The sequence below is a fragment of the Jaculus jaculus genome, chromosome 9, assembly GCF_020740685.1.
Source record: "Jaculus jaculus isolate mJacJac1 chromosome 9, mJacJac1.mat.Y.cur, whole genome shotgun sequence".
NCBI classification, from domain to species: domain Eukaryota; kingdom Metazoa; phylum Chordata; class Mammalia; order Rodentia; family Dipodidae; genus Jaculus; species Jaculus jaculus.
In genome coordinates this window covers 77,679,520-77,701,106 of record NC_059110.1, presented here as the reverse complement: position 1 = coordinate 77,701,106, position 21,587 = coordinate 77,679,520, and the positions used below count along the sequence as shown (strand labels likewise).

The window sequence follows — 21,587 nt, the reverse complement described above, 5'->3', positions numbered from 1 at the left end:
ATGGGCCAGGTTCAGGGGTTAGTGGTGGGAGAGGGTGTTGGGCCAAGCAAGGTGAGTAGTGAGGTTGTACTATGTGAAGACGGGAGAAGTTTGGTCTGGATGAAGCGCTCACTGAGCAGGGGCTGGTGGCTAACGAAGGAGAGTGACAGAATGCTGTCCAGGCTCAGAGGACTTTCATGACTGAAAGCATGTGAGGCCCAGAGGGACCTGACGCAATTTTCTTCTTAGAAAGCTTTGCCTGGCAGCTGTGTGGTGGCTGGATAGAGGGTGAGGGATGGCCAGCTGACCAGGGAGGAGGCTATTTCCACAGCCCAAGTGACAGATGGTGAGGTCAGGATTAGGGCAGTGGCAGTGGGTTGTGAAGGAGGTGGGGTGGCCCTCACAGTGAGACGGACTGGTCTAGGGAGAGTAGGGCTCCTGGAAACCAACCTAGGGTCTGACCTAGGTCACAGAAATAGGGAATGAAGCCCATCTATCTAAAATTTTAGCTTGACTTGTTGGCAGCCTATTCTGGAGGAACAAGGGTGGGGGGACCTAGCTGAAGTGTGTGACCTGCAGTGACTGGAACAAGGGAAACAGCTGCTTTTTCTTGGATGTAGTTCCCAGGAAGAGCCTAGAACCCAGAGGGAAAGGGACACTCTCCCCTCCATATGGGCACAACTCTTCTGGGTCCTGGCTCCACCCCCTTCCTGTTCTCAGCCCTGCTCCTTGGAGGGCCAGTTGTTTGCCATCCACCAACCCCGCCCGAAACCCTTGTAATCTGATCAGCTTCTCAGCATAGTCTGCTGAGTCGGCTAGGTCTGAGTGAGGAGGAGTTGAGGATGGTTCAGAGGTTTGTTTGTTTTTTAAATTATTTTTGTGTGATGTCTGCATGTGAATGCTGGTATACGTGTGCTATGGTATGTGTGTGGAGGTCAGAGGACAACTTCCGGGTCTGTCGTCCCTGGAAAATTCTTCTGTGTCTGTCTCTCATCTCAGAGTCAGCATGCTGGGCTTTTAGAAGCTTATCATATTTAAAAAAATTTTTACTTACATTTTCGAACTCTAGATGCATATACATATACATCTGGCTTTATGTGGGTACTCGGGACTTGAACAGGTCATCAGGCTTTGAAAACAAGTGCCTTTAACTGCTCAGTCACTTCCCCAGCCCACACTTTTTTTTTCTTTGAAGTAGGGTGTCATTCTACCCAGGCTAACCTAAAACTCACTCTGTAGTTCCAGACTGCCCTTAAACTCACAGCGATCTTCCTACCTCTGCCTCTCATGTACTGGGATTAAAATCATGCATCACCTCTCCTGGCAAAATATTTATTTGTTTATTCTTTGTGTATGTTGGGGAGTAGCATGACAAAGCCTTTTGCCATTACCCATGAACACTATCTGCCTGTACCATTTTTGTGTCCAATTTACATAGATGCTGGGGATTTGAACCTGTACCCAGCAAACTTTTTAGGAAAGCTATTTTAACCACTGTGCCATCTCCCCAGCTCTGTAGCCCACTTATTGTATTATGGGGATTAAGTGTGAATGTGGGTATTCCAGCTTGAGCTGCAAGGTGAGTGCTTTATACATTGAGCCATCTCTCCAGTTCTGTTCCTGATGTTTTTTTTTTTTTTAATTATTTATTTATTTGAGAGCAACAGACACAGAGAGAAAGACAGAGGGAGGGAGAGAGAGAGAGAGAATGGGTGTGCCAGGGTTTCCAGCCTCTGCAAACGAACTCCAGACGCGTGCGCCCCCTTGTGCATCTGGCTAACGTGGGACCTGGGGAACCGAGCCTCGAACCAGGGTCCTTAGGCTTCACAGGCAAGCGCTTAACCGCTAAGCCATCTCTCCAGCCCATGTTCCGATGTTTTTGAGAATGGTCATATGTCTTTAAGGGAATGGAAAAGACTAGCGGAGGACAGGGATATTCTTTTTTGCTTAAAATTTTATTTTTTTAAATTTTTATTTGAGACAGAGAGAGAGAGAGAGAGAGAGAATGGGCACGTCCGGGCCTCTAGCCATTGCAGACAAACTATACACTCATGCTCCACCTTGTGCATCTGGCTTACATGCGGCCTGGAGAATTTAACATGGGTCCTTATCCTTTGCAGGCAAACACCTTAACTGTTAAGCCATCTCTCCAGCCCCACCCCGCCCTCCGCTTTTTTTTTTTGAGGTAGGGTCTCACTCTAGCCCAAGATGACTGGAACTCACTCTGTAGTGTCAGGATGGCCTTGAGCTGACATCAGTCCTCCTACTTCTGCCTTCCAAGTGCTGGGATTAAAGGAGTTTTCCAGAATACCCAGCAGAGGATTGGCTCTGTTTTCTTTTTTGACAGGATCTCATTATGTAGCCCAGGCTGGTCTAGAGCTTGCAGTCCTGCCTCAGCTGAGATTTATACGTGTGTGTCACCACACCCACATACCCAGCTGAAGCTTTTTTTGTTTGTTTGTTTGTTTGTTTCAAGGTAGGGTTTCACTCTAGCGCAGGCTGACCTAGAATTCACTATGTAGTCTCAGGGTGGCCTCAAACTCATGGCGATTCTCCTACCTCTCTGCCTCCTGAGTGCTGGGATTAAAGGCATGCACCATCATGCCTGGCTTTGGAATAGGAGTTTTATCTTTTGTTTGCATTTGTTTGTGATTGGCATTGAAGATAGAACAGTCCAGTTCTGACATTTGTGGTCTGATGGGGTGTATATTAATCTGTATCCATTGCGAAGCCTGTTGGATATGCAGGTGGGTAAAGAGCCTGGAATTCATCGGCAGGTCTAGAGCTTGAAATGGAATTTGAGAACATTCTCTGTGGTCAGATATGCAGCTTCCTGGGTACCTATACTCTGTTGGGCTGTCCCTTTCTGTCAGTGCTGTACCCAGAAGGCAAAGTAGGCTCCCAGGAGGGCTCTGGGTAATTTCTCATTCTGGCTTCATCCTGCTAGAGATTTCTGACCGCAGTACATCTGTAGGGTACGATGGTCCCCACCATCCAAGCCTCAGACCTAGGAGCAGGGATGCCTTTGATGAGGCAGAATACAGGATGGAACTGGCGCCTGTATACAACACTAAAGTGGAGGGGCAAAGATGGCCCACAAAGAATCTCTTCCCTTGGCTTCCCCTGAGCTTCAGCCTCAGCAGTAAGTGCCTTGTTTATGATAGAGGGAGCACTGGACTTGGGGTCCAAAGACTGCTAGGATTCCCATCCTGGCTTTGTTGCTAGCAGCCTGGACTGAGCCTCAGTGTCTTCACCTGTAGAGTGGAGCAGGTGGCCTCAGTGTCTTCTGAGAGTCTCACGGGGTGAGGATGTGCATGGGTTAGGACGCAGTAGCCCATTTCTCTGAGTCAGGTGGGGGCGGGGGCCCCAGCCCCCAGTCTCCAGGCCAGTGCTTCAGCTGCTTCTCTCTGCAGTGCATTGTCAGAAGATCGTCCACAGGGACATCAAGCCATCCAACCTGCTGCTGGGGGACGACGGGCACGTGAAGATTGCGGACTTTGGCGTCAGCAACCAGTTTGAGGGGAATGATGCTCAGCTATCCAGCACAGTGGGGACCCCAGCATTCATGGCTCCTGAGGCCATTTCTGATTCCGGCCAGAGCTTCAGTGGGAAGGTGACTTCCAGGGTCTGGGCCAGGTTGGGATTGAGGTGGAAGGGCAGGACAGCTTGTAGGAGGGGCCCCTTCCCAGCCGAGGATTCCAGGCTCCTTGCCTCTGTAGTGACATATTTTCCTCCTCTGATATGCTCCCCTTTTCTCCTCTCAAATGGTCCCAACTCCCTGCAGATGTTACTCTACTCGCTGTGTGCTGGGCTATGGGACAGGCAGAGCCCAAATAGCCCTGCTCCCCACTCTTCTGCATGGTGCTAAAGGCTGGAGAGTCTTGGCCAGGGAAAGGTAGAGGCTCCCTGAGACCTTGGATATGGCAGGATCTGAACTGGGCCATGAAGAATGAGAAGGATTTATTCGAGTTGGAGGTAGAGTCTAGGAATGTGCATGAGGACCAAGGGCAGGGCAGAGCAGTATTAGAGGATTTGGGCATTTAGATTCAGCCTCAGTGACAGAGACAGGTTTCCTGAGTAGGAGTACAGCAGCCAATGTGGCACATGGCTGGCCTCATTGCCTAGCGTTCACTGCCACCCTGTATGTAGATTGGCATGTATGTAGATGGAGGGAGACGGTGGATAGTATGGGGCCTGGAGCTCAAGCAGAGGCCGGTGATATGGGGGGCTGGGGGAGGGTTTGTTTTATAAATATATCTATTTATCTGAGAGTGAGAAAGAAAGAGGTAGAAGAATTCAAATGGGCACACAAGGGCCTCCAGCCACTGCAGAGGAACTCCAGACATGCTCCACCTTGTGCATCTGGCTTTACATGGGTCTTGGGAAATCAAACCAGGTCCTTGAATTTTTCAGGCAAGTACTTTATCTGCTGTACCATCTCTCCAGCCCCCTCCCCTTTTTAAATTTACTTAGAGAGAAGGGGGGGAGAGAGTGGGTACACCGGGGCCTTCAGCCGCTGCAAATGAACTCCAGATGCATGCACCACCTTGTGCATCTGGCTAATGTGGGTCCTGGGGAATTGAACCTGGGTCCTTTGGCTTTGCCGGCAAGTGCCTTAACCACTAAGCCATTTCTCCAGCCCTCTTGTTTTGTTTTTGAGGTAGGGTTTCACTCTAGCCCAGGCTGTCCTGGAACTCATTCTGTAGACCCTGGCTGGCCTAGAACTCACAGTGACCCTCCTACCTCTGCTTCTCAGTGCTAAGATTAAAGGCATGTGCCACTACACCCAGTGGCAGTGGGGGAGGTGTCTTTTTTGGGGGGGGTACTAGGGATATAGCTCAGTGCTAGAATGCTTGCCTAGTGTGTGTACTGGGCTTTAGTCCCCAGCACTGCAAAACAAAAGAATAAATAAAATAACTTTATTTTGATAAAATTCTAATTGCAAAGTTACAAGAATAAAGCAAACTTTACCCACATTGACCAGTTTTGTCCCTTGTGCTTTTTCAACGTTTCTATATATTTATACATGTTCCTATTCCATTCTTCTGAGCCATTTGAAGTTCAATTTGGAGACATCATGTCCCTTTATCACTACATACGTTAGTGGCTGTTTCCTAAGAGCAAGGACATTCTCTTACATAATCTCTGTACAATGATCAAGATCAGGACAGTTGTCATTGGTAGGAGTGCTCTATAATTTATAACATTTAAATTGTTGTAAAATGGAATTGACATTTGTCAGCTTGCTTGGTATTGTTATTGGTAGCCCTATCTTTTTCTAGTTCCAGATACAATCCATCCAGGGTCACTTGTCCTGTCTCCTTGATGTTCTTTGATCTGGAGAGGTGCCTCTGCTGGCTTCCCTCCCTCCTTCCCTATTTTTTTTTTAAATTTTATTTATTTATTTATTTGACAGAGAAATGGGGGGCAGGGAGAGAGAGAGAATGGGCATGCCAGGGCCTCTAGCCACTGCAGACAAACTCTAGACATGTGTGTCCCCTTGTGCATCTGGCTTATGTGGGTCCTGGGGAATAGAACCTGGGTCCTTTGGCTTTGTAGGCAAATGTCTTAACCGCTAAGCCATCCCTCTAGCCCTCCCTTCCATCTTTCTCATCCTTTTTAATTTTAATCATTTTATTTATTTGAGAGAGAGAGAGAGAGAGAGAGAGAGAGAGAGAGAATGGTTGTGCCAGGGCCACTAGCTAATGCAAAATGCAAGCAAACTCCAGACACTTGTGCCACCTTGTGCATCAGACTTTACGTGGGAATTGAACCTGGGTCCTTTGGCTTTGAAAGCAAGTGCCTTAAGCACTGAACCATGTCTTTAGCCCTCATCCCCCTTTTCTCTTAGTCTTTTTTTTTTTTAAGCAGGGCATGGTAGAGCTGAGGCTGACCTAAAAATTTTAAACTTACTGTATAAGGTGGGCATGGTGGCACACACACCTTTAATCCCAGCCCTAGGGAGGCAGAGGTGGGAGGATCGCCATGAGTTCAAGGCCAACCTGAGACCACAGAATGGATTCTACAACAGCTTGAGCTAGAGTGAGACCCTACCTTTAAACAAACAAACAAACAAAAAAAAAAAAAAAACTTACTGTATAGCTGAGGATGCCCTTAAACTCCACCTCCCAAGTTCTGTGATTACAGACCCTGGAGTATCCTTGCTACCCCCACTTCCTATCTTTCTTTGTTACTCTTGGCCTTGACATTTTGAAGAGCAGAGCCTGTTGTGCTGTAGAATGCTTTCGCATTTATTTGTCAGGTGTCCTCTGGTTGGATCCAGATGCTGGTGACATGTGTCCATGGCAGGAATTCAGAGCTGGGAGTTTGAGAATCACTGACCTAAGAGAGAAGGTGGACACCAGAAGTGGGGGCTTGTAGGGAAGCATGAGGGGCCACACACGTGAGGATCCCACAGGGGAGCTGGCCGGGCCTTGGAGGAGTGCAGCAGTGTGAAGGAATGGGGTGAGCAGAGGCCTGTGGCACCGGGGAGCGGGTGCACAGTGGCTTCCTCGGTGGATGGGTTGAAGTGGTGACCCTTTGAAGCCAGAGCTGGCTGGTGAGTGTAAGTGCAATATATACTGTCATTTTGGGGGAACATATGTGTCATAGAGGCAGCAAATGACTGGATGGATAAGGCTTTGCACCTGCTGACTTGGAGACATATCTGTTTTGGGCTCATTCCCAGAAAACTCAGAACATCAGGAGTGTAGTAGCTCTATTCTGGTCATTCCTATGTTCCCCAGGTGCCCAGCACGAGGCCTGGCACTGAGCACATGCCTGGAGCATGCTCGCGCCTGAGAGTACTGAATTAATGTCTGCTAGAGAAGGAGGGTCCCTGCAGTCTTCTTCCACAGCCTGCTGGAGCTGGGTGTGCAGGGTTGTCTGCGTTCACTGGGGGACTAATGTGAGTTTGTTTCTTTCCAGGCCTTGGATGTGTGGGCCACTGGGGTCACACTGTACTGCTTTGTCTATGGCAAGGTGAGTGCTGTGGCCCTGCAAAGCTGGTCAGACCCAGACCCCTGGCACCATGGAGAGGCCCAGGGAGCCAGGTGGGGTGACAGGTGCAGGATCTTCCTTTGCTCCATTTCACTTAAAGTGGCTTTACAAAGAGGCCTCCTGGCTCAGGGAGGTCGAGGGAAAGGAGGTGTGTGTCTCTCTCATCCCTTTGGGAGGGTTTGATGTGCAGTCCTGGGAAGCAGACATCCAAGCTGGGGATGGGGTGCCATGATATTCTCTCCCCTCTAGCCAGGGTGTATCCTGTCCCCTACTTTCTTTTGACACCATTCATTCCTTCATTCTACATATGCATTCATTTCTTCATTCAACAAATCATCGGGCCTTGGGGACATCTGATTCTGACATGACTGAGGTCCCTGCCCACAGATGCTTTGGCTCTTAGATCACACTGAGGAAGTGGGAGGGGAGCTCGAGAACACAGTCCTAGAAGAGGAGGCCCTGCTGCAGACAGCTGTAATGCTGACGGCAGGTGCAGCCAGTCTTGTTCATTCCCTCAAGGATTTATCTGCTTAGTTACATTTGCTGAGCCTCTATTGTGTGCAAGTTCGATGGAGCCCTTCCCATCCACTGGGGGTCCCTGAGTGCCTCCCCAGCCCAGCACAGGTAAAGACCTGTATCCAATCCTGTCTGTCTCCATCCTACAGTGCCCATTCATCGATGACTATATCCTGGCCCTACATAAGAAGATCAAGAATGAAGCTGTGGTGTTCCCAGAGGAGTGAGTAGTCCATGCAGGGGACCATGGGGCTTCCTGCCCTCTCTGGAGGGAAAGTGTCTTAGCTGTAGCAGAGCATTTGCCCTGTGAGGGCCCACCCCAGCCTGCAAAGGCAGAATGAGTGCTGCTCATGTTGGCTGGACTTCAGGAGCAGGTGGAGGGTGAGTTGAGAGTCTCCAAGTTATGGGGTAGGATCTCATTGTGCAGACGGGGCCTCTGAGGCTCAGGTCAGTGGCACCAGCTCCACCCAGGTGGTGGACCCCATGGCCATGTACACTTTCTTTAATGGGATGAAGGCATCTTCAAGATGATGGTGTGCATTTCCATTTCACAGGTGGAAAGGTGGAGGCTTAGAGGAGAGCTGCTGGGGCGGGGGTGGGGGCTAGAATTTGATGTTATCTCTACTCCACAACCCTCCTTTGTGATGAAGTCTCTGGACCCGGAGGACCAAAGTAGCCTGGTTCTGACTGTGGTTCTGGCTCCTGCGGCAGTAGCCTGAATTTCTGGGCTCCTCATTTTCTAGGACCTTTCTACCTTCCACTCCAGTGGCTAGGGCAAGACAGAGACCAAAATGGGAGCTGTCCTCTATGAATCCTGCCCTCTTGTACCCCTGTCAATTCCCCCTCTTAATTTTCTTTTGGACCCTAGTGCCCCTGTCTAGCTCAGGCTTCAGACCCTCCCCAGACTTGTCCAACTACCTCATCTTTGGTCCACAGCCCACCCAACATGATCAGGCTGTGTTGACCTTTATAAAGCACAAGAAATTTGATTGTCTCCTGCTTCACATTGTCCAAAGCTTCCTAGCCTTCAGGACAGAGGTCATACCTTGGCCATGGCATTTTAAAGGTCTCCGGCTTCTGATACCTGCTCATTGATCACTATGTCGCTAGCCAATGGGATTCAGTCTGTTTCCTGTTTGTCCCTTCATTTCCTGTTTCCTTGCCTTTCTTCCTGCTGTCCCTCCTTCCAGAGATGTCCTTTCTTCTAGCTCAGGTGTTTCCAAAGAGGGAAACTCCAAATTGTTAATTTCAAGAGTGGGGAGCTGAGGAGATGGCTCAGCAGTTATGGCACTTGCCTGCAAAACTTAACAACCTGGGTTCAATTCCCTAGTACCCACATAAAGCTGGATGCACAAAGTGGTGCATGAGTCTGGAAGTTGTTTACAGTGGCTAGAGGCCTTGGTATGCCTATTTTCTCTGTTTCTCCCCATCCTTCTCTGTGTACAAAAAAAAAAAAACAAACCTGTGGGTAGCCGGCCATGGTGGTGCACGCCTTTAGTCCCAGCACTCAGGAGGCAGAGGTAGGTGGATCACTATGAGTGCGAGGCCACCCTGAGACTACGTAGTGTATTCCAGGTCAGCCTGGACTAGAGTGAAACCCTACCTCAAAAAACAAAAACAAAAATAAAAAAAACCCAGTGGGTTCCTTCTCCCCAGCTTTGGATGGATGGGAACCACAAGAATGTTGGGAGCAAAGCAGTATGAGTTGAGGCAGATGGCCCAGGCTGAGGTGGGGCTGGGAGCGCCGTTTCCTTCCTTGCCCATACCTTTCGAAGTGGCACCAACCTGTTAACTCAGTTTCCTATTCTGTCAAACAAGAGACGATCTTTGCTGGCCAGCAGCAGGAAAGGATAGGGTAAGTGGGAATAAAGACCCTTGGGTCCAATATAGCAGCTCTTCTCATTTTATCCTGGCCTTCTCTGCCGTAGGGGTTGTCCGGCCCCAACTCTGTGTCTGTGGCCTGTGCCTGAGGGAAACTTTTCCTACTTAGGAAAGGAGATCCACATCCTGGTTCTGCAACTCTCCTTCTGGCCTGCTACTCTAGCAGCCTGCTGCTTTTTCATCTAAGGAATATTGGTTGGGTGTGTTCCTGGCCCCAGGGTGGGGAGAAGAAAAATCCTCATTAATGGTGGCACCCTCTTCTCCATCCTTCCCAGGCCAGAGGTCAGCGAGGATCTCAAGGACCTGATCCTAAAGATGCTAGACAAGAATCCTGAAACAAGAATTGGGGTGCCAGACATCAAGGTGGGAGAACAAGAGATCTTAGGTTGGGCTGGGACACAAAATAAACAAACCTCAGTGTCTCCTTCTGAAAAGACTTACACTGGGACATACGTGGGGTTTAGCTTTTGGGTTTGTGGGCTGTGGACCTCAAGATCACTGCCAGTGAGCCTGGAGGCCTTTGCTGATGGAGTGTCTGCTTATGGCCCTGACTCTTCCTCTCCTGGACTTCTCAGTTGCACCCCTGGCTGACCAGGCATGGGGAGGAGCCCCTCCCCTCAGAGGAGGAGCACTGCAGTGTGGTAGAAGTGACTGAGGAGGAAGTGAAGAACTCTGTTAAACTCATCCCCAGCTGGACCACGGTGGTAAGAGGGCAAGACACCCTTTTCTTAGAAGGCGGGTATGTCCGCTGTCCGAGAGTTGCTCTGCTCTTGGCCTATGGGGAACAGTGGGCCACCTGGTCAGTTAGCTACAGTGCAGGGTCACAGAGGCCCCCTCCTCCACTGGAAACCCATGAGAAAGGGTGTGTTACTTAGCCTGGTGGCAGGGTGAGCCACAGCTTGCCGAGCATCCGCAGTCAGTGTCACGGAAAGTCAGTTTCTTCCTTGCATATACAGTGCACACTCTACGGGCACAGTGCTGGTGGTGCCCAGGCTGTGATGGTGGAAGGTCCAGAGGCCTTTGAATGGAAAAGTAGCTCCAGACCCCCCACGTGTTAGCCCTCACACTAGTCCTTGTCGCCTCCTTCTCAGGAACCAGAGTTGCCTGGGGAGTCTGGATGCCCAGGCCTGTGTTTCTCACACTGATGTGTGCTCCCTAGATCCTGGTCAAGTCCATGCTGAGAAAGCGCTCCTTTGGGAACCCATTTGAACCCCAAGCACGCAGGGAAGAGCGATCCATGTCTGCTCCAGGAAACTTACTGACGTAAGCACAATGGGCTGAAGTATGTGTGCTGCTCCCTAGGGGGTGTGGGACTGAGGCATATCTCCACTTGCACTGGTATGGGGCTGTCCCCAGAGCCTCAGGACACAGCCATTGAAGAGCAGGGTCCCATGTGTACCTCCGTCCTCAAGACTAGCTGGTGTAGGAAGGGACCTTCCTAGACCAGTCCTGCTGCAGCCCAGTTCTAGCATTCCTCATGCACACACTGACAGGCATGGGGAACTAACTTAGCCCTCCCAGGGACATAAACCCTTCTTCTTTTGCTTGTGTGTAGGGAAGGGAGGTGGATGTGATTTATGCATGCCTATGTGCCCATGTGGTGCTCAGTGTGCTCACCTGTGGTGGGGTTTGCCTGCCTGTGAATGCAGGAGCAGAACTTCAGGTGCCCTGCTCTATCACTTTTCTGCCCTTCCCCTGGCCCCCCAGGTAGGATCTTACTCTAACCCAGGCTGGCCTGGAATTCATTATGTAGTTTACAGGCTGACCTCAAACTCACAGCGACCTCCCTGCTTGTTTATTTGTTTTTGTCTTCCCATTTTTCTTTGAGTCATAGTCTCTTACTAATTGCTTGCTGGGTGGCTTTGGTGTGTGTGTGTGAGAAAGAGAGCTCCTGAGAGTCCTGGGTCTTTGCACCTTTACAGGAATGGGGTTACAGATATGTGTGGCCACTCCCAGATGTTTACTTGGGTTTTGGAGATTCGAACTCAGGTAGTTTCAGACCCCCTTTTGCCTTCATGCTTGTGCAAGAAGTCTACTTAACCCTGTCTCTCCCACGGGACCCACCTCAGCCTCCAGCTTAAATCTGTAAATCCCTTAGTCCTTGGCAGCCTGCAGAGGTTTGCAGACATTGTGTCTGCCCTTTGCAGAAGGCTGTCTGTCTGTGGAAAGACAGACACTTCTGTCCACTTTCCCTGACCTTAATGGTAGGTGTTTGCTGCTTTCTTGAGCAAGTGCTTGGGCCACTGCAGCCAGCGTTTTGTGACTGTGTATCCAGAAAGTCCACATGGCAGGTTGACTGTGCCAAGGGAGAGAAACCCTGGTTTGCTGAGGGATGCCTACTAAGAATCACATCAGGTCTACCACTTTGTAGGAAAGGCTAGAAAAACCTACTCCAGAGCATTGTGACCTCAGTCTGCTGTGATAAAACTCAGCTTGGGATACCACCAAAGCCAGTGAGTTTGTGCAGAGACCTTCAGAGAGCACCAGAAGGACTTCTGGACCCGAACATGTTCCTGGACAGTGGGTACTTTCTCTGGCCTGTGAAGAGCACTGGGGAGAAAGCTTGGGACAGCTGTGCCTCCCTTCTACTCTGTAGTGGTGTGTTCCCCAGGGAGGTGAGCGTGGACATTACAGGTGCTCCAGACTCTCAGGAAGAAGTATTTTTACTTGTATCACTGCAAGGAATGGCCCCGTAGTCAAAGGTGCACTAGGACAGGCCTGACATCTGACCCACAGTTTTCTTGTCTCTTCATTGTGATAGTTAGCCTAAGGGCCCTGGTGCTAGAATTGGCTTTGGCATATGGGGATCATATAGAATTTGACAAGCAGATGGGCTTAATTCTGAGAGTGAAAGGGGAAGCTGTTAATAATTATACCAGAACTACCAGAAGATTTGGGACTGCATCCAACAAACCCGGTAACTGCTCACTCCAGTTCTGTGCTTGTGACCAGGCGCCCCCTGCTGGTAGGATGAGCCAACCCCTGATTAACACCTAGTTTGTGCCTTGCACAGAGATTAGGATTGGTACTTAATTTAGAAAATTCTGTAACCCATGTGAGTGTAGTAATACACGACTGTAATCCTAGCATTTGGGAGACAGAGGAAGGAGGATCAAAAGTTCAAGGTCAAGCCAGGCATGGTGGTGCACACCTTTAATCCCAGCACTCAGGAGGCAGAGGTAGGAGGATTGCTGTGAAGTTCGAGGCCACCCTGAGACTACATAGTGAATTCCAGGTCAGCCTGAGTTAGAGTGAGACCCTACCTTGAAAAAAAAAAATCCCAGGTCAGCTTCAGCTACAGTTCAAAGCCAGCCTGAGCTACATGAAACTGTTTACAGCTCTCAAAAGGGCGGGGGAGGGGTTGGCTGGGGAGATGGCTCAGTGGTAAAGTGCTTGCTGTGAAAGCATGAGGACCTAAGTTCAGATCACCAGCACCCACATAAAAATGCCAGATGTTGCCGGGCATGGTGGCGCACGCCTTTAATCCCAGCACTCAGGAGGTAGAGGTAGGAGGATCGCTGAGAGTTCGAGGCCACCCTGAGACTACATAGTTAATTCCAGGTCAGCCTGGACCAGAGTGAGACCCTACCTTGAAAAGCCAAAAAAAAAAAAAAAAGCCAGATGTATTTATGCCTGTAATTCCAGCTCTGGGGGAGCCTGAAACAGGGTTGGGCAAGACCCCTGATGTTGACCTCTGGTCCCCAAATTAACACATACTTGGACTCATCCAGTGCATCCACACCCATACACATGTTGCATGCATGCACACACACAACCCTTCCTTTCACATGATCATCAAGTCCCAACAACTGTCTTTGGCAGATGCTTTTCACTTCAGGATAATTGGTGAAACCCTGCTGTTCAGATCAATAGGATCAATCCTTTTAATGGATATTAAAAACAACAACAACAGATCTTTCTTAGGGTATTGGGAATCAGATACAGGAATCTGTTGAATATGTAACAGACTTCCAGCAACAGGAACTCTGCTCTGTGAACTGAGCAAAACTGAAAGAGAGAGAAAGTGAAAGAAAGATAGAAACCTCCTCTACCCATGTCTACTGTTGCCTTGGATCAAGGTCAGTGTTGACCTGCCTGAAGCTTCAATATGTAAAATCAGCTGGGTCAAATGATAAGAGAAGTTCAGACTTCATTTCAGAGTGTTGGGGAGCTGCATACGGGTTGTAGGCTGAGGCTGGAAGCAGGATAACCAGCAGGGAGCAACTGTCAGGATTGGGGACCCATAGAGGCCAAGCTTGAAGAGGGGGATTAGGAATGGCTTTCTGCATGTGTATGAGAGCGTCTTCTTGTGCATGTTCTGACTGCTGTTGTCCCTCTGCTTCTGATGTCTCCTTACAGAAAAGAAGGGTGTGGTGAAGGAGGCAAAAGCCCAGAGCTCCCTGGAGTCCAGGAAGATGAGACAGCATCCTGAGCCCCTGCATGTGCCCAGGGCCACCAGCAGCATGCTCATCCCGCGCCTCCAGAGGCCCACTGCCCTCATGCGACAGCCGCCCCTGCGGGCAGGGAGCTGGGGACTATAGCCCCTACCCCGGCCCTCTTCCTCTGTTGTGTTGCATGACCTGTGCACAGGCATGTCCAGGGACAGGATTGGAATGTGTGTTCATTTGGAACTTGGGGATCCCTACTCTCCCTGGCTTGACCCATCCTGTGGGGAAGCTGGGGGCCCATAGAGCCTCAGAAACCCTACCTGGCTACCTGGTGAGGCCCAGGGCAAGAGTCTTGCAAGAGACCGAGATGGTAGGTAGAGGCATGATGGACTGTATGGCAGAGACCTTCATGGAGCTGGGTGGGTCTGCTCAACTGCCACACCACAAGGATGTGTGGTCACCCGACTTGCCTCAGTGCCTGACGCTTAGATTGCTGGCCTGGAGGCTCTGACCTCTTATGTGTCATTGGGGAGAGGACTGGTACTGGAGAACTAAATTCCCTTTGGTTGTCATTTGTTTTAGTTTTTAACTTGGTGGCCAAATGGGAGTAGCCTTCCTACAGCTTTGGATGGTTCCAAACACACCTGCCAATGTTTAGCAACCATGAAGACCTGACACTCACAGACTGTGTCTTATAGTCGGAACTCTCTAGAAAAGGGGCTGAACCTGAATCCAGATCAGAGCACAGACCGGAGACAGTAGCAATGTACCCTCCCTGCCCACCATCCTTCCTCCCTTCATGTATCCCCAGGGCCAAGGCCACAGAAGAGACACCAGGAGTGACACTAAAAGTTGTGGATTCACAGAGTCGTGACCCTCATATGCTGAAGTAACTGGAATTGGTCTCTGATCCTACACTGGCTTACCCATCACATTCAGATAATGAAGGATTAACTTCTTAGCTAGGAGGCCTTGCTAGACGAGGGACCCTGCAGAAAGTGTTCCTTGCCAGGAGGGAGGCCCTTCTGCCAGCTGCCTCATCAGCACAGGACAGTGAATAGTCAGCTCACATACAGCAGAGCCCACATTTGGACAGTAGTGGGTGTCGCTCTCGGCGTTCTGTGACCATCTGGCCAGCCTGGGTGTTTACTGACTAAATGTTCATAGTGGTCAGTCCTCGAAGGAAGGTAAATAGGACTCAGGTGCCACCTCTGAAAGCATGGGCTACACAGGTTCCTGCTGCCTGTATGGGTTTCAGATTATCAGAGGGCTCATTTGGAGGAGGGGGAGGCTGGGGAGGGCCATGCCCCACTGCATCTTTGTGCCTGTTGGTGTACATTGCGCCTCTGCGCGCACACGCATGTGCGTGCCCATCTGCTGCACACAGCACACTCGCATGTCTTGCACTGGCACATGCATCTGTAATATAATTCCTATGTACACTTAAGACTTGGAGCAAATGTGGCCTGTTGTCAATGGGTCCCCATTTCTCTCTAGCTCCTCTGCACTAAGGCAGCCAGTGTAACCCAGGGCTTAAAAAAAAACATTCTCAGTTGTATCTTTAAGAACACTTTTATAGAGTTAGTGGGAGGCAAATCACAGGTTAGCAAGGCTTCAGGGAGCCCTGCGGCTTGGCTCCACCTTGGACAGAGCTTGGAGGTGGGTGGCTGCCTTCAGAGCCAGGATGGCCACCTGTTGCCAAAGGTTTTGAATGTAGCACAAGTGAACAAACTCTTTAAGAGTGTTTTAAAAATTAACTTCCCAGGAAGTGAGTTAAAAACAATAAAAGCCCTTTTCTTGAGTTAAAAAGGCTTTGTATGTATGTTTTATTTTATATCCAGACATGTTATTTTTCATCAGTTGGACCAGGCTTGTCTGGCTCACTTTTCTGGAAGGCTCTGAGGCACTCTAGGTCCCTGAGCAGTAAAGTAGCAAGAGGTGCAGGAGGACGTGAGGTGGAGGGAAAAGGGTTAAAAAGATGGAGTCCAGAAGCTGAGGGGCTACTGACCAAGATGTAGTTCAGGTCCCTAGGTCAGTTCTGGAGGCCCTCCTTGGCAAAAATGGGGTTATTGGGAGACTGCAGGATGCCCACAGGGACACATTACTTATTTCAAGTACTCAGTGTCTTCCCTCTGCCTTCTTAGCCTTGGGTACTAGTACCCCACCGTAGTAGGGTCCTCGAGGTCTGTTAGTGGAAAGAGTTATCCTTGAGGTCAGTAGCCTTGAGCTTGAATGCATACTTGCCGCTTAATAACTCACATACAGCAAGTCAGTGGAGGAGCCTCGGTTTCTTTATTGGAATAATATGAATAATATTAGCACCTCCTTCACATGGGTTTAATATATATATATATATATATATATACACACACACACACACATACACACACACACATATATATGTATTTGAGAGAGAGGGAGAGAGAATCGGCACGCTGGGGCCTCCAGCCACTGCAAACAAACTCCAGATGCATGTGCCCCTTTGTGCATCTGGCTTATGTAGGTCCTGGAGAGTCAAACCGGGATCCTTTGGCTTTGCAGGCAGATGCCTTAACCACTAAGCCATCTCTCCAGCCCCTCACAAGTTTTTGTTTGTTTTCAGTTTTTTGAGGTAGAGTCTCACTGTAGCCCAGGTTGACCTGGAATTCGCTATGTAGTCTCAGGATGGCCTCAAACTCACAGCAATACATCTACCCCTGCCTCCCAAGTGCTGGGATTAAAGGTGTGTGCCACCATGCCTGGCTAGGGTTTTTTGTTTAATTTTTTTTTTTTTTTTTTTTGAGGCAAGCCCAACAGACTGGCACTTTTTTATGCAAGAGGGAGAGAATTGGTGCACCAGGGCCTCCAGCCTCTGTAAACCACACTCCAGATGAATGTGCCACCTAGTGTGCATGTGCAACCTTGTGCACTTGCTTGGGTCACCTCATATGTCTGGCTTAAGTGGGACCTAGAGAGTCAAACATGAGTCCTTAGGCTTGGCAGGCAAGCACTTTAACCACTTAGCCATCTCTCCAGCTCCATGTGTTGTTTTTTTTTAAGTTTATTTTTATTTATTTATTTGAGAGGGACAGACAGAGAGAGAAGGAGGCAGATAGAGAGAGAGAGAATGGGTGCTCCAGGGCCTCTAGCCACTGCAAAGAACTCCAGACATGTGCACCCTTTTGTGCATCCAGCTAATATGGGTCCTGGGGAATCAAGCCTTGAACCAGGGTCCTCAGGCTTCACAGGCAAGCACTTAACCGCTAAGCCATCTCTCCAGCCCCACGTGGGTTTTTGGTAACAGTACATAAAGTCGTTGTGCCAAGAGCCTGCCATGTAGTAAATACTCAGCAAATGATACTCAGGAGGGGAACCTAGAGGCCCCAGCTCTGCATGCCCTACATGACTGTTTTTGCCCAGCTGGGAGCTAACAGCTGGGTACAGCTGGGAGACTGACCAGAGGGCCTAGCTTTGGAGACCATGAAGATCAGCAAACTGGAGGCTGCCCAGCATGGCAGTCAGTCATTCCACATGGTGTTGTAGAAGTAGGCTCTTGCCTGCTTACTGGTCATCCTGTCAAGCTCCTTTGAAGGGCTCTCTCCAGAAGGGCTGATGGTGACCAGGCAAGAGTTCCCAAACCCCAGACCAATAATCAGGTTTTGGGACAAGAGAGATGGCTCAGCGGTTAAGGGACTTGCCTGCAAAACCTAAGGACCCCAGTTCAATTCCTCGGTACCCACGTAAAGCCAGATACATGTGGAGTTCGTGTGCAGTGGCTGGAGGCCTTAGTACACCCATTCTCTCTGTCTCTCTTCTCTGTCTCTCGATTTCTCTGCTTTCAAGTAAATAAATGTTTTGAAAAAAAATAATAACCAGGGGCTGGAGAGATGGTTGAGCAGTTAAGGCGCTTGCCTGCACAGCCTAAAGACCCAGCTTTGCTTCTCCACTACCCACATTAGCCAGATGCACAAGGTGGCACATGCACCTGGAGTTTGTTCGCAGTGGCTACAAGCTCTGGTGCACCCATTATCTATCTCTCTCTCCCTGTAATAATTTTTTTAAAAAATTTAAAAATCGGGCTGGAGAGATGGCTTAGCGGTTAAGCGCTTGCCTGTGAAGCCTAAGGACCCTGGTTTGAGGCTCAGTTCCCCAGGTCCCACGTTAGCCAGATGCACAAGGGGGCCGCATGCGTCTGGAGTTCGTTTGCAGTGGCTTCCTGGCGCGCCCATTCTCTCTCTCCCCCTCTATCTGTCTTTCTCTCTATGTCTGTCACTCTCAAATAAAAAATAAATTAAAAAAATGGGCTGGAGAGATGGCTTAGCGGTTAAGCGCTTGCCTGTGAAGCCTGAGGACCCCGGTTCGAGGCTTTATTCCCCAGGACCCACGTTAGCCAGATGCACAAGGGGGCGCACGCGTCTGGAGTTCGTTTGCAGTGGCTGGAGGCCCTGGCGCTCCCATTCTCTCTCTCTCTCTCTCTCTGTCACTCTCAAATAAATAAATAAAAATGAACAAAAAAATTTTAAAAAAATAAATAAATAAAAAATGAACAAAAATTTAAAAATCAGGTCTTAGCCAGGCATGGTGGTACATGTCTTTCATCTCAGCACTTGGGAGGCAGAGGTAGGAGGATCACCATGAGTTCAAGGTCACCTTGAGACAACATGGTGAATTTCAGGTCAGCCTGAGCTAGAGTGAAAGCCTACTTCAAAAAAAAAAAAAAAAAAAAAAGTCTTGCTGGATGTGGTGGCACACGCCTTTAATCCCAGCACTTAGGAGGCAGAGGTAGAGGATTGCCATGAGTTCAAGGCCAACCTGAGACTACAGAGTGAATTCCCGGTCAGCCTGAGCTAGAGTGAGACCCTACCTAAAAAAAAAAAAAAAAAAAAAAGGTCTTGTTTCCACTCCCTCTCCACCCTTGCAGCCCGTCAACATTAGCCCCAACACTCTCACTGCCTCTCTGCTCTCCAGCCCTTGTCCTCACCAGCTGCGGAGTGGTCCAGCCACCTGCAGTCCTCGCTGCTCTCAGAACCTTGCAGCCTGCAGTGCAAGGCCTGCTGCCAGCCTCTCTGGGTGTTCTGCTGAGTCAGACTCCACCCATCTACTTCACCACTCTCCTCCCCACTGTGCCTCAGGCTCTCTCAGCCCTCCGGACACTATCTTCCCACAGTCCTTATCCCTGCCTGTCAAAGTCAGCCCTACCCTCAAGGTCTTTTGGGGCCCTGGGAACTTTGAAAAGTACCACAGGTGCCTGATGCCATTTCCCCATGAGTTCAGTCTTCTTCTAGCAGGTAGGAAAACAAGCCCAGAGAGCAATGTCTCAGAAAAGAGCCAGTCTAGAGGCCACATCTCTGCCTCACTGACCCTCACCTGGACTACAGTCCACATCACTAGCTCACTGACCCCCACCCAGGACTTCCCACACCAGTCATGAGGAGAAGTAGAAACCCCACACATGGAAAGGTATCTGGGAAAAATACGGATGGAGTCTGCCCCACTACACAGGAACTGAGCCCAGCACCTGGATCTGGCTAAAGATTTGGGAAGTGTGCCCTGGGAGGCCCTGGACCTCTGAGAGGATGTCTGCAGGCTCTGGTTCTACAGGCCTTTTTCTAGTCTCTGCTGTCCTCAGTCTGTCCGGCTGCCTGGTGGCTTCCCCTGGGGAGTGGAGGGAAGGGTGGTCAGAACACTGAGGATTCCAGCTTTCCCAGAGGGACACATACTGTAGACCACATAAGTACCCTCAGGTTACAGGACCACCGCTACCACATGTAGGCGGGCACACTCATATAGCTTTTCCTCAGGCGAACAGGTAGGTCTGTCTGTTAGGCTGCTCCTCTGGGGAGCTTGGTAGGTGATGCTAAACCCCGGTGTCCATTGTGACTCAGGAGAATGGAAGGTTTGGGGAGGGCTTGTCCTCCGTCTCACTAAACAGGGCCCTGGCTTAACAAGCACTTTTGTAATACTCTGGCTGGACTAAGTATGTGAGGGTATGGATGCATTTAAGCTTTGATTCCAGCCTTAAATTAACAGTCCTCCCTGGGTCCGTCCCCCATGTATACATGTACTAGACCCTTTGGGCCTCTCTAGCTGGAATGAGCAAAGGACAAAGCCTGGGTCCTCTCCAAGCAGCCATCTGTCCCCACCCAGACTGTGCTGACTAGTTTGTCACGAGCCCACCCTTGCTTTGTGCTCAGCCTGTCTGCCCTCCCTCTTCTTAGGCCCTGCACCATCTCCAAATCACATCCTTTATGAAGCCTTCCCAGTCCACAGTGCCAGAGACACTGAAGCATGCGTGGTCTGGTGCCTAGCCCATCTCCCATAAGCCTGGGACCAGTCACTGTGCCACCAAAAATGAAGGCCAGCCAAAGAGCGCTTCTCAGCTGAATCGTAAGAACGAGGCCTTCCAGGGCTGGGGAAATGGCTCAATGGTTAAAGGCACCAGCTTGCAAAGTTGGCAGGCCCAGGTTCAATTCCCCAGTACCCATGTAAAAAGACAGATGCACAAAGTGGCATATATATTTGAAGTTTGTTTATAGCAGCAGGAAGCCCTGGCATACCCATTCCCTTTCTCTGTTTCTCTCTCCCTCTCTCTGCTAGCAAATAAATATAAAAAATAAAAATTTAAAAAAGAAACCCAAAAGGCACCACCATAGTGCTGAGAAGTGACAGAGGAGTGTTCAACAATGAAAATCTCTATCACATCCTCCAAGGCTTAGGGTCCTTTGCAGAAGAGGTGGTAGAAAGAATGTAAGAGCCAAAGGAAAGATAAGACTAGGGCAGGAGAGATTGCTTAGTGGTTAAGGTGTTTGCCTGCAAACCAAAGGATCCTGGTTTGATTCTTCAGGACCTGCATAAGCCAGATGCACAGGGGACACATGCATCTGGAGTTCATTTGCAGTGGCTGGAGGTGTGACAATTCTCTCCCTCTCTACCTCTTTCTCTCTCTCAAACAAATAAATAAAATCTATTTAAAAAAAAAGAAAGAGGAGCCGGGCGTGGTAGCGCACACCTTTAATCCCAGCACTGGGGAGGCAGATGTAGGAGGATTGCCATGAGTTCGAGGCCACCCTGAGACTCTAGTAAATTCTAGGTCACCCTGGGCTAGAGTGAGACCCTACCTCGAAAAACCAAAAAAAAAAGAAAAAGAAAAAAAGAAAGAGGTTGAGGTGGGAGGAAGAGGCCCTTGGAAGAAGGTGACGCTGAGGCGGCGCAGGAGCGAGGGTCTGCAGCTCCCTGCTGGCCCTTCCCGTCATCGCTGCGGCGGGTGGCGGCGGGATGGAGCGCGAGGGGGGCGGCGGCGGCGGCGGGGGATCGGCGGGTCTCCTGCAGCAGATCCTCAGCCTGAAGCTCGTGCCGCGGGTGGCAACGGGACCCTGTGCCCAACTCTATTTCTCGCTGCTCCTTCCCTGAGATGTGGTGCGGTGTGTTCCTGTGGGCACGGGTGTCTTCTGTCTTCTTTCATGTCCCTGCTGGATTACTGGCCCTCTTCACTCTCAGACATCACAAATACGGCGCAGCAAAGGAGATGCTACCCTTTGAAGCCCTCACCTTGGGCACCAGACAGACGTTCTGTGTGGTGGTGGTCTCCTTTTTACAGGTTCTAGCTACTCTATAGCACACACTCTTGCTCTGGGTTTTTTGACTCTTCAAAAGGAATGCTTGTTGGTGGCTTCTTAATTGTTCAGCTGGAGCCACAGGGAAGATCAGGAACGTGAATAGCATCTCAGCCTTTGTTCCGGGCCACGCTCCCTGGATGAAGACCCGCAGACATCACTCTCAACCCAGGCACACAAGCTGTCCGTTTGCTTGGTACTTAGCTGAAGAAATTTTAGGCGCACATCTTCA

At 49.9% G+C, this 21,587-nt stretch overlaps 1 protein-coding gene and 1 pseudogene across 3 annotated transcripts in view; both read left to right on the top strand.

The window, feature by feature from the left end:
* Camkk1 (calcium/calmodulin dependent protein kinase kinase 1) overlaps positions 1–15,572 on the top strand; it is a 30,457-nt gene extending 14,885 nt beyond the window's left edge. For all 3 annotated transcript variants that reach the window (XM_045159258.1, XM_045159259.1, XM_045159257.1), the window contains exons 10-16: positions 3,393–3,592; positions 6,907–6,960; positions 7,644–7,717; positions 9,651–9,738; positions 9,951–10,079; positions 10,535–10,638; positions 13,735–15,572. In XM_045159258.1, the coding sequence (XP_045015193.1) occupies positions 3,393–3,592; positions 6,907–6,960; positions 7,644–7,717; positions 9,651–9,738; positions 9,951–10,079; positions 10,535–10,638; positions 13,735–13,807 (722 nt within the window). In that variant the 3' untranslated portion in view covers positions 13,808–15,572. The remainder of the gene's footprint in view (positions 1–3,392; positions 3,593–6,906; positions 6,961–7,643; positions 7,718–9,650; positions 9,739–9,950; positions 10,080–10,534; positions 10,639–13,734) is intronic.
* Positions 15,573–21,017: 5,445 nt separating this feature from the next.
* Positions 21,018–21,357, top strand: LOC101615421 (annotated as a pseudogene).
* The last annotated feature ends 230 nt before the right edge of the window (positions 21,358–21,587 follow it).